The 13,795-nt window shown below is 44.3% G+C and overlaps 1 protein-coding gene across 1 annotated transcript in view; it reads right to left on the bottom strand.

The window, feature by feature from the left end:
- Window positions 1-13,795, bottom strand: part of SLC26A3 (solute carrier family 26 member 3) — a 36,536-nt gene that overhangs the window by 4,898 nt on the left and 17,843 nt on the right. The window contains exons 7-16 of the mRNA XM_058190488.1: window positions 13,360-13,442; window positions 11,410-11,557; window positions 10,449-10,562; window positions 10,279-10,356; window positions 9,454-9,549; window positions 6,999-7,105; window positions 4,623-4,692; window positions 4,188-4,280; window positions 1,789-1,884; window positions 262-495 (exon numbers count right to left, since the gene is read on the bottom strand). Of these exons, the coding sequence (XP_058046471.1) occupies window positions 262-495; window positions 1,789-1,884; window positions 4,188-4,280; window positions 4,623-4,692; window positions 6,999-7,105; window positions 9,454-9,549; window positions 10,279-10,356; window positions 10,449-10,562; window positions 11,410-11,557; window positions 13,360-13,442 (1,119 nt within the window). The remainder of the gene's footprint in view (window positions 1-261; window positions 496-1,788; window positions 1,885-4,187; window positions 4,281-4,622; window positions 4,693-6,998; window positions 7,106-9,453; window positions 9,550-10,278; window positions 10,357-10,448; window positions 10,563-11,409; window positions 11,558-13,359; window positions 13,443-13,795) is intronic.

The raw sequence follows: 13,795 nt of genomic DNA, 5'->3' as shown, positions 1-13,795 counted from the left end.
CACACACACACACAAACCCTGTAATCCCTTGCATTGGGGTGGAGTCAGGGCAACTGAATGGAACTGAGCGTTTACTGGCCGGATGCCCTTCCTGATGCCTATGGGGAGGTCACAGCAGATATTTTCTCTTTGCACCCAGCGAAAGAAATATCATCCGCTAGCTGGAATCAAACTCACAGCCTCCTGAAAGTGAGATGAGAGCTCCACCATTAGGCCACCATGCCACAAAGTCTATATATGTTATGTAGAAAATAATTTTACCTCTCCGATGATCCTCATGGCTGAAACATCAAGAAACGATACTGCTGAGAAATCAAGAATGACGCTATGGACGTCAATTCTTGGAACGTTGATGCTGGGAGGCAGGCTTGCATTCCAGTCAATCTGAATTGGAAAATCCTTGGTATCGATGGGTTGATTCAGTTCTTCAATCCTGTTGTTGTCCAGCTCTTCCTCTGAATCGGTCACACTAGTGACGGTACAGAGAAAACCTTTCTGAATGAAAAAGAAAGAAAGAAAGAAAGAAGGAAAATGTTCAGAATGCTTCTTAACCCCGAAAAGAGAAACTGGAATATTTCACCTGCCAGTTCTGAAATTTAAGGTAAGTTGCTTCCTTGTACATAAAGAGAATGCATGTTGTCCCTCGCTCCCCCCTCCTCTCCTCAGCCGGGCCCCTCCCATCTCCTGCTATCTGAGCCAGAGACTGATAGTGAAGAAGAATGGCCTGGCATGCCTCCAGCCCCCAGCCCTGGCACCATGCCTGGACAGACTGAGCAAACAAACCTCCCTACAGCGTGTGAGCACGAAGCCAGCCACGAGCTAGAATTGCCGGCAGCTGAGGATGAAAAGACACAGTGGACAGATCCCCGCTTCCGGAGAATGGAGAGGCGACGTCAGCAAAAGGAAGGGAGGGGCAGGCCTGGATAAGTGCTGAGTCATGGAGCCACACCCCATAGCCTATATAAAGGATCTGCTTTTTGGCATTCCTTGAGTCAGGCAAAGTCTCATCTGGTTGCTGAAGTCACACCTTGGATTCCTACCTGCCCTGAGAACTCTGACAGGAATTTGGCAAAGCTGCAGAGGCTTCGTGGCCACGCTTGATACAGACTTCCCCGACCCGGCCGTCAGAGGAGGAGTGGGACACGACAATGCATGTAATGCACTCTACACGGGGCTCAGTGGTGGGTTTCAATTTTTTTTACTACCGGTTCTGTGGGTGTGGCATGGCTTGGTAGGCGTGGCAGGGGAAGATTACTGCAAAATCCCCATTTCCTCCCAATCAGCTGGGACTCAGGAGGCAAAGAATAAATGGGGGCGGGGGCCAGTCAGAATTTTTACTACCGGTTCTCCGAACTACCCAAAATTTCCGCTACCAGTTCGTCAGAATTGGTCAGAACCTGCTGAAACCCACTTTCTGATGGGGCTGCCCTTGAAGAGCATTCAGATACTCTAGTTGGTACAAAATGCGGCGGCCCGCATGGTTTTGTGCAGACCTCGGTGTGGCACATCAGAGATGGCTCATGTGATGTCGCCGGGAGAGGGGGTGAGGGGTTATTTTACTATATTATTTTATTAATTTATTCTATGATTCCCTCTTTTATTGTTTTATTGTTTTTTTATATGAGGTTTTTATAGTCTTGTAAGCCACCTTGAATCGCTACGTGCAAACAGGCGGCAATATAAATTAAATTAAATTAAATTTGAAATAAAATAATAAAATAAAATAATGAGAGATGAGAGATTGGTCATAATTTTTCCGCTGCCATTTAAATAATTGAGGATTCTTACTGGCGTTTCTTGAAGCTTCCCTTTCTTTAACATCTTCTTCATTTTCCTGAGAGCTTTGTTGCGTTTTTGTAACACTCTCAACGGTTTAAAACCAACCTGAAATATGGAATTATTGTTTTTAGCGGATATTTGATTATTATTTTTTAAAATCATCTTAGAAGTTTCTTTTCAAGAAACACGCCCTTGATTTAAAATAGATTCCAGTTACCGTATATATTCGAATATAAGCCGATCCGAGTATAAGCCGAGGTCCCCAATTTTACCCCAAAAACTGGGGTAAACTGGGGACTCGAGTATAAGCCGAGGGTGGGAAATGAGGCACCTACCGGTTGGGGAAACCCTCCCTCCCTCAGCTGAGAAGGCTGGCGGCTCCCCCGCCCCGCCCTCTCACTGCACCGGCAGGGCTTCCCCGCGCCGTCCGGTAAAATGTGAAAAAAAGAAAAAAAAAAAAACTCGAGTATAAGCCGTATATACTCGAGTATAAGCCGAGGGGCTTAAAAAAAAAAAACAACTCGAGTATAAGCCGTATAGACCCGAGTATAAGCCGAGGGGACGTTTTTCAGCACAAAAAACGTGCTGAAAAACTCGGCTTATACTCGAGTATATACGGTATATGTTTAATTGAGCTGGTAGTCCTTGACGTATTGACCACAATGGAGCCCAAACGTTCTGTTGCTAAGTGAGGCAGTTTTAAAATGAGTTTTGCCCCATTTTACAACCTTTCTTGCCACGGTTGTTAAGTGAATCACTGCCCTTGTTAAGTCAATAACACGGTTGTTAAGTGAACCTGGCTTCCCAGTTGACTTTGCTTGTCAGAAGGTCGCAAAAGGGGATCACGTGACCCCGGGACACTACAACCGTCATAAATACGAGTCAGTTGCCAAGCGCCTGAATTTTGATCATGTGACTTTAGGGATGCTGCAACGGTTGTAAGTGTGAAAAAGGTCACAAGACACTTTTTTCGGTCCCGTTGTAACTCTGAATGGTCACTAAATGAACTGCTGTAAGGCAAGGACTACCTCTGTGACAAGCTTAGATCTCCGTGACCCTTTGAATTTCTAACTCATAGCAAACATTCACACATGAGCATTTGAAATAGTTTTTAAGGAAAAACAAAGTAGATTTTTTGGGGACCTTGTACAAATGTTTATGAGGTTTTATATATATATATATATATGTAGGTCTTTGGTTATTCGGGTTTTCTCCCGCGTAAAATTGGAAGTGTCTTGGCGACGTTTCGATGAAGTCTCATTCGTCATCTTCAGGCTTCAGCTTCGTGCTTCTGGGAGCAATGTGGGATTGCAGCTGTTTCTTCCTTTTTAACTGCTAGTGGGGGTTTGAACTGATTGGGTGGGAGCTTGGCTGTGCTCTGATTGGATGGGGGCTTTTTTGTGCTTTGATTGGCTGGGGGTGTGTCTTGTGTTGGTGGGGGCTTGGTTGTGCTCAGATTAGTCTGAGTTGCAGGGGGATTTGAGCTGGTGAGCTGCATTGCTGTTGTTTGGCTTCGTGTTTGTGGTCGTGCTACATCTTCATAGTGGGTGTCTGTCTGACCCACACTCACGAGTTCCACACAGGATGTCACCACCACACATCCACCCAGAAAGCAGACACAAACCCACACTGATCAGGAAGCATGACCAAGGACCAGAAGCCACACTGCAGCTGCAACATTAGCCATTTCAAACCCCTCCAATCCATACATACAGCAGACAGACACCCACTATGAAGATGTAGCACGACCACAAACACGAAGCCAAACAACAGCAATGCAGCTCACCAGCTCAAATCCCCCTGCAACACAGACTAAACTGAGCACAAACAAGCCCCCACCAACACAGGACACACCCCCAGCCAATCAGAGCACAAAACCCCCCCATCCAATCAGAGCACAGCCAAGCTCCCACCCAATCAGTTCAAACCCCCACTAGCAGTTAAAAGGAAGAAACAGCTGCGATCACACATTGCTCCCAGAAGCACGAAGCTGAAGCCTGAAGATGACGAATGAGACTTCGTCGAAACGTCGCCAAGACACTTCTAATTTTACACGGGAGAAAACCCGAACAACCAAAGACCTATATACAAACACCCGTGAAAACCTCAGAAAACAAATATATATATATATATATATATATATATATATATATATATATATATATATATATATATATATATATATATATATAGAATAGAATAGAATAGAATAGAATAGAATTTTTATTGGCCAAGTGTGATTGGACACACAAGGAATTTGTCTTGGTGCATATGCTCTCAGTGTACATAAAAGAAAAGATAGGTTCATCAAGGTACAACATTTACAACACATATATATATATGGTTTAAAAATTAAAAGTTTTGTGGGAAGTCATTTCTGTTAAGATGATAGCTTACAAAATGCTTACCGCAGCCGTCAATTTTTCCTTGAAGAAATCAACATTGGCAAAGAAGATTGGAGATGGGCACCTGAAAATTTTTACTCCTTCTGGCTCATATATCTAGACAGCAAAATATCCCCTGTTAATTTTGTGGCACTCCGCTGCAAAAATCGTGCATGTTAAATTGCTCCATTTTTTAAACACTGTTTTATGATCCCGTAATCCCTTGCAGGGTGAAGTCGGGGCAACTGAATGGAGCTGAACGTTTACTGGCCGGATGCCCTTCCTGTCACCAATACGGAGTTATATTCAGCAGACATATTCTCACTGTGGCCAGAGAGTGAAATATCAGCCTCTACCTAGAATCGAGCTCACAGCCTCCTGATTGTGAGGCGAGAGCTCCACCTCTAGGCCACCGTGCCACTCATGTTAAATTACTCCAACACAATGTCGAATTCTTACATCTGAGTAGTCTTTTCTGTTTCTGTAGATGTCGTTCCTTCCAATGTTAGCCAAAAGGGTGCATTTTGGACTGAAAAGAGAAAAAGCAAATGAAATGATTAATGCAGAATAAAGGGGACCTGTTCTGTCCTCCTTCACCTCCGTCCAAGCTCTGGCTTAATTAGCCGGCACTATCAGCTCTGGCAGCAGAATAGCCACCGTCTGCCAAGAGCCTCCGTTATCTTCCACGATGCTGGTGAGTCACCCAGGAACAAACTTCAGCTCTTAGTCAATCAGTGGATTTGCCTGTTACAAAGAAACACAGCAGCTCTCGCTGCCTTTTATATCCTGTGGGGTGTGGCTCCATGACTCAGCACTTCCTAGGCCTGCCCCACCCCTGCTTCTGTTGTTCCCTCCTCTCCTGCCTACGAAACCTAGGGTCCAACCAAGCCTGATTGCCGTCAGCTGGGTCTGAAGGCGTGGCCTGGGGGGGGGAAGAGTCAGGGGACGGAGGGCTCGTTATCTCTTCCACCTGGCCTGCTTCTGGCTCCTGGAACTGAGCCAAGGAAGCCGGTGCTCCCAAGGTAAGTCCTGACGGCCCTTCCCCCTCACTTTCAAAGTCACTTTCTGGCAGCAGGCCCGGCTCCAAGTCACTTTCTGGCAGGAGGGCCGGCTCGGGGACCGCAGACACAACAGGACCAAATGTTATTCCAACGATGTGAACCTTTGCTTATATCTCTATTATCCCTTAAACAGAGGTTGGGATTCAGCCGATTCGGAACGGTTCTGGTGAACCGGTAGTTCCAGTGAGCAGTTGGCACCCTCCTTGCCCTTTTCTGTCGTATATTTCACTGTTTTTTAGCTCAGCTGATTCAAACGGCACAGCGGATTGCTGTGCGTCAGCTGTTTTACTCACTGGCACTGACGTAGAAGTTAAGTTTTTAAGCTTAAAACGGCCGGGTTTTGAACATAAAGTGTGCACTCACCGAACCGGTTGTTAAACCACTTGCATCCCATAACTGCCCTTAAACTACAATCTTATTCAGAATTTGGGAATATTCTTTGCTGGATTCAAAAGTGCTGCCTTCCAGCAAATATAGAGAGAGTCGTTAAATCTTGGTAATCGGTCAATTACGAAATTGACATTCTGTAGGCAATCTCTAGCAGTCTCCCTTGTATGTAATGGACTTCTTTTGCTGAAAAAAAAAACATCAGTTTTTGACAAAAAAAAAGAGGTAATAAATCATGGTTATGCAACCACAGAATATTGCAAACGGCCATAAATGTGAGCCAGTTTGCTAAGCAGCCCAAATGTGATCAGGAATTGTTTGTAAAAAATTTAAATTCTCAGAGGCTGCCAAAAAAGAGGAGGGAGTCAAGCTAGTCTCGAAAGCACCTGAAAGCAGGACAAGAAGCAATGGATGGAAACTAATCAAGAAGAGAAGCAACCTCGAACTAAGGAGAAATTTCCTGACAGTTAGAACAATTAATAAGTGGAACAACTTGCCTGCAGAAGTTGTAAATGCTCCAACACTGGAAGTTTTTAAGAAGAGATTAGATAACCATTTGTCTGAAGTGGTCTAGGGTTTTTAGCCTAAGCAGGGGGTTGGACTAGAAGACCTCCAAGGTCCCTTCCAACTCTGTTATTCTATTCTATTCTATTCTATTCTATTCTATTCTATTCTATTCTATTCTATTCCATTCCATTTTTTAAAATTTGAATTTATATCCTGCCCTTCTTCGAAGACTCAGGGCGGCTTACACTGTGTCAAGCAATAGTCTTCATCCATTTGTATATTATATACAAAGTCAACTTATTGCCCCCAACAATCTGGGTCCTCATTTTACCTACCTTATAAAGGATGGAAGGCTGAGTCAACCTTGGGCCTGATCGGACTAGAACCTGCAGTAATTGCAAGCAGCTGTGTTAATAACAGACAGACTTAGTCTGCTGAGCCACCAGAGGCCCTATTCTATTCTATTCTATTCTATTCTATTCTATTCTATTCTATTCTATTCTATTCTATTCCATTCCATTCTATTCTATTCTATTGTAAACTCAAGTACTTTTTTGGGGGAATCTGTCATGGTTGCTAAGCAACCGTTGATTAAACGAGGATTACCTGTACCAAGTGCATAGGATGGCAGGCTTGGTACCCTGTGTAGCACCACAAGGGATACTACCTCGGAGATACTACAGTGTCATTCCAAGAAGAAATAAATGGCACGTATATTGCCCTGCATATTGTCTGCAGTGTATTTGCAACCAAAAAAAACCCACAAAAAAGTGGACCATAATGTGATTGATCAATGATTTTACTCCATTCGAAATGACTTTAATATCTTTAATCCGCTTCAGGAAGTTGAGCCGACGAAATGAAATAAATATTTACTTACAACTGAACCCGGAATACAACCGTTAGAAGCTCAAATCCAAGGCCGGCAGCTAAGCCAAGATCCAATCCCAGTAGAAGGGCAGTGAGGAAAGTCACAATCCAGACAATCTAACAAAAAATAAAATAAACATTAAAGGCGATACCATTGATGGATTTGATTAGAAGCAAAAAGGAGAGAATTGATCAGCAAGGTGTTTCTGACCCTCCCCAAAACGAGGTAGTGGAAGCTATGCTAAAGCCAGGAAGAATGAATGAATCATGTACAGATTTTTTTAAATACAGTAGTGGCCAAAATTGTGGAAACCTTTTGGGAAAAGTGTATTTTTGAGGTTTGATGGCGAATAACACCACTTTTTTGGGGGGGAGTTTCAAGAGAATCCTATTCCACTGCTGGAATGGCCTGGAAATAGCCCAGACCTTCACCCAATTGAAAATCTATGGAGCCAACTAAAGAAACTTGTTAGTCAGAAGTGACCCGCAATAAGACCCAATTAATAGAAGGAATCCTTCAATCTTGGTTTCACATGATAACAGCTGCAGAACTCAAAGACTTGGTTCACTCCATGGGAAGAGTTGTAAGGCCGTAATTCATGCTAAAGGTTATCCAACAAAGTATTAACTGACAGGGTGATAATTTTTGTATATCTCATTTTTTTCTATGGTGATCATTTTTGTATCTCTCATTTTTTCTACATGTTTCACTTTTCTTCTTTATACTGAAACTGCTATTTTAATAGCAAATCCTTCCTAAAAGTTATTGCATTACATTCTTGATTAAATTATCTTTCAATTGATTATCTTTCAATTGAGGCCATCACTCTGCTAAACAAATAATTCCATCAACACTGTCAGACTATTTACTGAATCTGCACTACTATTAATCGTTTCATAGTTCCCATCACCAATCTCTTTCCACTTATGACTGTATGACTGTAACTTTGTTGCTGGCAATCCTTCTGATTTATATTGATATATTGACCATCAATTGTGTTGTAAATGTTGTACCTTGATGAACGTATCTTTTCTTTTATGTACACTGAGAGCGTCTGCACCAAGACGAATTCCTTGTGTGTCCAATCACACTTGGCCAATAAAATTCTATTCTATTCTATATATAATTAGCCTGCAATACTGCATTCTAACCATTGCACCAACTGGAACAAGAATGAGAATGGGAATAAGAGAGGAAGGAATGAAGGAAGGAACGAAGGGAGGAAGGGAGGGATAGCAATAGCACTTAGACTTATATACCTCTTCACAGTGCTTTACAGCCCTCTCTATGCAATTTACAGAGTCAGCCTCTTGCCTCCAACAATCTGCGTAGGCTGCATTGGTTACCTGTGGTCTTCCGGGTGCGATTCAAGGTCCTGGTTATCACCTTTAAAGCGCTCCATGGCATTGGACCGGGATACTTACAGGACCGCCTCCTGACGCCAACAGCCTCCCACTGTCCGGTGCGCTCTCACAGGGAGGGCCTCCTTAGGGTGCCGTCGGCCAGACAATGTCGGTTGGCGGCTTCCAGGGGAAGAGCGTTGTCTGTGGGGGCTCCGGCCCTGTGGAATGAATTACCCGTGGGGCTACGCCTTCTCCCTGATCTTCAGACCTTTAAATGTGAGCTCAAAACTTTCTTTTATCATCAAGCAGGGCTGGCCTAACATTTTTATTGAGAGTTTTTAGTGGGGCTTTTAGTATTGTTCGAATTTTATATCCCTATTTTAATTATTTAAAGCGTTGAATCAGTTTTTTAACCAATTTTCTATTTTAATTTTTTCGATATCTATGTTTTATTTGTGATGTAACACCGCCCTGAGTCCTCGGAGAAGGGCGGTATAAAAATTTGAATAATAAATAAATAAATAATAAATAAATCTGGATCCTCATTTTACCGACCTCGTAAGGATGGAAGGCTGAGTGAATCTTGAGCTCCATCTGGATCGAACTCCTGGCAGCGGGCAGAATTAGCCTGTAATACTGCATTCTAACCACTGCACCACCAGGAAGAAGGATGAGAATGGGAATAAGAGAGGAAGGGAGGGAGGGAGGGAGGGAGGGAGGAATAGCAATACCACTTAGACTCATATACCGCTTCACAGTGCTTTACGGCCCTCTCTAAGCAATTTACAGAGTCAGCCTATTGCCCCCAACAATCTGGATCTTCATTTTACCAACCACAGATGAATGGAAGGCTGAGTAAACTTTGAGCCGGGCAGGATCGAACTCCTAGCAATGGGCAGAATTAGCCTGCAATACTGCATTCGAACCACCGTACCCACCCCGTTTCCTTTTATAAACTTTTCATGAAGGTGAGAGCTGAGTGGGGGGAACCACCAATTTCACCAAAGCAGAACAAAATGGCGGACAGCTTCGTTTGCGTTTGGTTTCCCTTTCAGACATGCTCAATGACATTGTTTTTTGTTTGAATCGCTATTTGCACAGCTGGGTGAGGAGTCACTTACACAATCACACTTGTCCTTTTCCCACAAAACTCCAATCTCTTTGAACTGCATCAACATGCCTTTCAAATTTCCCAGGACCAAAGCTGCAAGGACCGACTGTCGAAGAAAGAATAACGTACACGTTTAAAGACAGAAAACCACAATACGTAAAGAGACGTAAAGAGAGACAAGAGGGAGATTCTAATATCTCAGAATACAGGCAGTCCTTGATTTTCAGCTATTCATTTAGTGACTATTCAGAGTTACAATGGCACTGAAAAAACGTGACTAACTTAACACCTGCAGTGTGAGAAAGGTCATAAAATGGAGCAAAACTCATTTAACACCTGTCTCACATAGCAACAGAAATTCTGGGCTCAGTTGTGGGCTCAATTGTTGAGGACTACCTGCTACAGAAAAGGATTCGACCTCTAGAAACCCAACCCAACCCAACTCAACCCAACCCAACCTTACTCAACTCAACCCAACCCAACTCAACCCAACCCAACCCAATGCAACCCAACCAGTTTCCTACCAGTTCACTCCAGATCTTGCAAACCAGTAGTAGTGGGGGTGAGAGGCTCCACCCACCCGCCCAGATATCATCACAGTTGTTCTGCACATGCACAAAAGCACCGTGGGCAAGCACACGCGTGCTCCTATTGCGAACCAGTAGCGAAGGTAAGTGGAATTCACCCCTGAGCTCAAACCAACTCAGTCCAAACCAACACAACGCAACACAACATAACCCCACGCAACCCAGCCCAATGCAACCCAACCCAATGTAACCCTACCCAATGCAACGCAACTCAACCCAACCCAACCACTAAACCACAAAGTCGGTACCTTTTGCAGTGGTTCCAAGAGATATCCAATGGCTAAGATAGCAATCATGACAATGACAGCTGAGAGGAGTCCAGCGACCTGCAGGACAAAAAAAAAAACTTGGTTAACACACTTCCTCAAAAACAACTTTGGTTAATTGATTTACCGCAAAACCTTAAATCACCAAATACCTGCGTCTTCCCTCCAGTGCTTTCCTGCACTCCAGACCTAGAGAGCGAAGTGCTTGCCGCAAATCCTTTGAACACCCCTCCAAAGATGTTGCTGATCCCAAAGGCAACCAATTCCTTTAAAACACACGCATACGCACACAGTTAGCGACCGTTCGAAGTCACAACGGCACTGAACAAAGTGACTTACGACCGCTTTCCCACACCTGCCCTCTTGTTGGCCCTCTTGTATCCCCATCTTATTCAAACCAGATGTTTTTGGTTGTATTCGTCTTTCGGAGCGGGTGTCCTTGAAATGTTGTCTCTGGCTGGCTCAAGCTACTTAGAGAGTTCCCCCTTCCTCACTCCCAAGGGTTTCTTTCTCCTCCCCTTGAGCCTACGGCAGGCTGACCTGGAGCAAGGCAGTGGTGAAATCCACATATTTTTACTAGGGGTTCTGTGGGCATGGCTTGGTGGGCGTGGTGTCGCTTGGTGGGTTAGGAGGGGAAGGATACTGCAATATCCCCATTCCCACCCCACTCCTGGGGGAAGAATACTGCACAATCTCCATTCCCACCCCACTCCAGGGGAAGGATACTGCACAATCTCCATTCCCACCCCACTCCAGGGGAAGGATACTGCACAATCTCCATTTGCACCCCACTCCTGGTGGAAGGATACTGCAAAATCTCCATTCTAACTCCCGGGGAAGGATACTGCCCAATCTCCATTCCCAGCCCACTCCTGGAGGAATGATACTGCACAATCTCCATTCACACCCTACTCCTGGCGGAAGGATACTGCAAAATCCTCATTCCCACCCCACTCTGAGGCCAGCCAGAGATGGTATTTGCCGGTTCTCCAAACTGCTCAAGATTTCCGCTACCGGTTCTCCCGAACCTGTCAGAACCTGCTGGATTTCACCCCCAGAGCAAGGCAAGAAGCGGGAACGAAGTGGCAGATCTGGTACTTGCTACATGCTTACCTGGTTGGCATCGATGGGGTAATCATGCTTAATGGAATAAACCTTCGCGACTGAAAAGGCAACAGCGAAGCCGACAATGGCGATAGAGATACTGTCTCCCAGGCAACGTTCAAAGTACTTGAGATCGGGAGCCACTGGAGCTTGAAATCTAGAATGAAGGCACAGGAGGCATTTAAAATGGAGACTGTGTGCCGTTTTGCTAACACTGGTTGACTCAATACAGATGGCCAAGTTAGAGAGAGAAACGTTTGGACCCTGTTAGTTGATACTTTGTCCCTGCATTTATGGATCCAGGAAGCTCTGCAGGACATGGTTTAAAAAAAAAATCAAGTTTTTAACTCAATGGTGCAATCCAAGTACTGCTTGTTTCGATTAAGATGGCAAAAGCCATAACACTTAGACTTATATAACGCTTTACAATGCTTCACAGCCCTCTCTAAGTGTTTTACAGAGTCAGCCTCTTGCCCCCAACAATTTGGCTCCTCATTTTACCAACCTCGGAAGGATGGAAGGCTGAGTCGACCTTGAGCCTAGTGAGATTCGAACTGCCAAATTGCGGGCAGTCAGCAGCCAGCATAAGTAGCCTGCAGTACTGCACTCTAACCACTGCGCTACCATGGCTAGATAAGATTATCTTTATTGTAATTTTTTTTCTGTGGGCACACATTAAAAATGAAATTCTGTGGCCTGCTCTCAAAAGTGTACACATACATAACACACATATAGACATGCTATATACATAAATATGTACATACCTACCCCCTAACATATAAATGCATACAAATATTAATCACTGTCCATCTTGAATAAGTAGCAGAAAGAGGAAGCTTGAGAATTCACAAGGTTGATGCTACATGGAACAAAAGTATGGCTGAATCTGGATACTTTGCTTCGGATACCACGAAGCCCCCTCCCAGAAGGTAACAAGGAAAACAGATCGTGAGCAGGACGCATAGCGTCCTGGACAATCCTGGGGACCCTGGTCAAGCATCACTTATATGCCATGTCCCAGATAGAAGGGAGTGAATTACCAATAATCTTTTCTGCTGTCCTCACCACTCTCTGCACCACCTTCCTGTCTGAAGCAATAATGCTTCGAAAGAGAAAAGCAAATTGATTTGTATGTATTTGCTGCCATCTAATGGTCATAGTAATGCAATATAACAGAATGCTCTTGATTGTCCCTCAGTTTATAGAAAGTGGTAAGGACAGTGGAAGGGAGATGTACTTTTCTCATGCGACACAGAAAATGCAGGTGCTGCTGTGCCCGCTTCACCAGTGTCTCACCATTGAGTGATCAAGCCAGATTGTACCATCGGGGTGGGGAGGGGAGAGAATCCCTCTGCAAAAGTCCTTTGAAAGAGTGATTCAAGGGTGTGGGGGTCCTTGGTCCTTGCAGACGTTTCATTACCCAACTAGATAACATCATCAGTACAAACCGCTCTCCCTTCTAGCACTGATGATGTTGTCTAGTTGGGTAATGGATTATCTGTTTAATAACTGGTTCTGTGAATGTGCGCACGAAGCACGTGCCTAAGTGTTCAAAATACAGCAATTTGAAGCTCAGCGGCTTACCTTCTAAGGCAGCCTCGGTAAGTTGAACTGCAGAGGCATTGAAATCAGCTGTACTGTGCGAATCATCTGAGCCAGAAAGAAGGAAATATAGGACAGGATGGGGCGGGGTCAGGGGGTCAGGGCCAGCTGATCGTCGTAACTAATGGTTCACCTGAACTGGTCCAAACTGGCAGCGGGCCACCAATGGTTGTAAATTAAGGACTACCTTGTATGCTTAAGCTTACAGCCCATGTAGTGGGTTCCATTTACAAAGCATTTAAATTGGGCTGTGGAAGCCCTTCCAAATTATAACGGTGGCTAAATTTGAGTAGGAAGGGAAAAACAACCTCAAAGCTATCTGCTTCCATTAATATATACAGTATAGTGTCTACTTACCCGATATCTAATGTTCCAACAGTATCTACCTCGAATATTTCTTTGAAATTAAAGCCGTAAGATAGTCCAGCTGCTATGACTGTCTGGAAAGAAGTACAACAAAAGAATTTTTAAAAAGCTTTACAAGTTTTCAAGGGGTTATTTGAATATTTAAAGGTAAAGGTTCCCCTCACACATATGTGCTAGTCGTTCCCAACTCTAGGGGGCGGTGCTCATCTCCGTTTCAAAGCCGAAGAGCCAGCGCTGTCCGAAGACGTCTCCATGGTCATGTGGCCGGCATGACTCAGCGCCAAAAGTGCACGGAACGCTGTTACCTTCCCACCAAAGGTGGTCCCTATTTTTCTACTTGTATTTTTTACGTGCTTTCGAAACTGCTAGGTTGACAGAAGCTGGGACAAGTAACGGGAGCTCACCCCGTTACACAGCAGCACTAGGG

This window comes from Ahaetulla prasina, chromosome 7 (assembly GCF_028640845.1).
Source record: "Ahaetulla prasina isolate Xishuangbanna chromosome 7, ASM2864084v1, whole genome shotgun sequence".
Lineage (NCBI taxonomy): Eukaryota > Metazoa > Chordata > Lepidosauria > Squamata > Colubridae > Ahaetulla > Ahaetulla prasina.
Note: the sequence above shows the minus strand (reverse complement) of the source record. Positions and strands in the feature narration are given on the sequence as shown.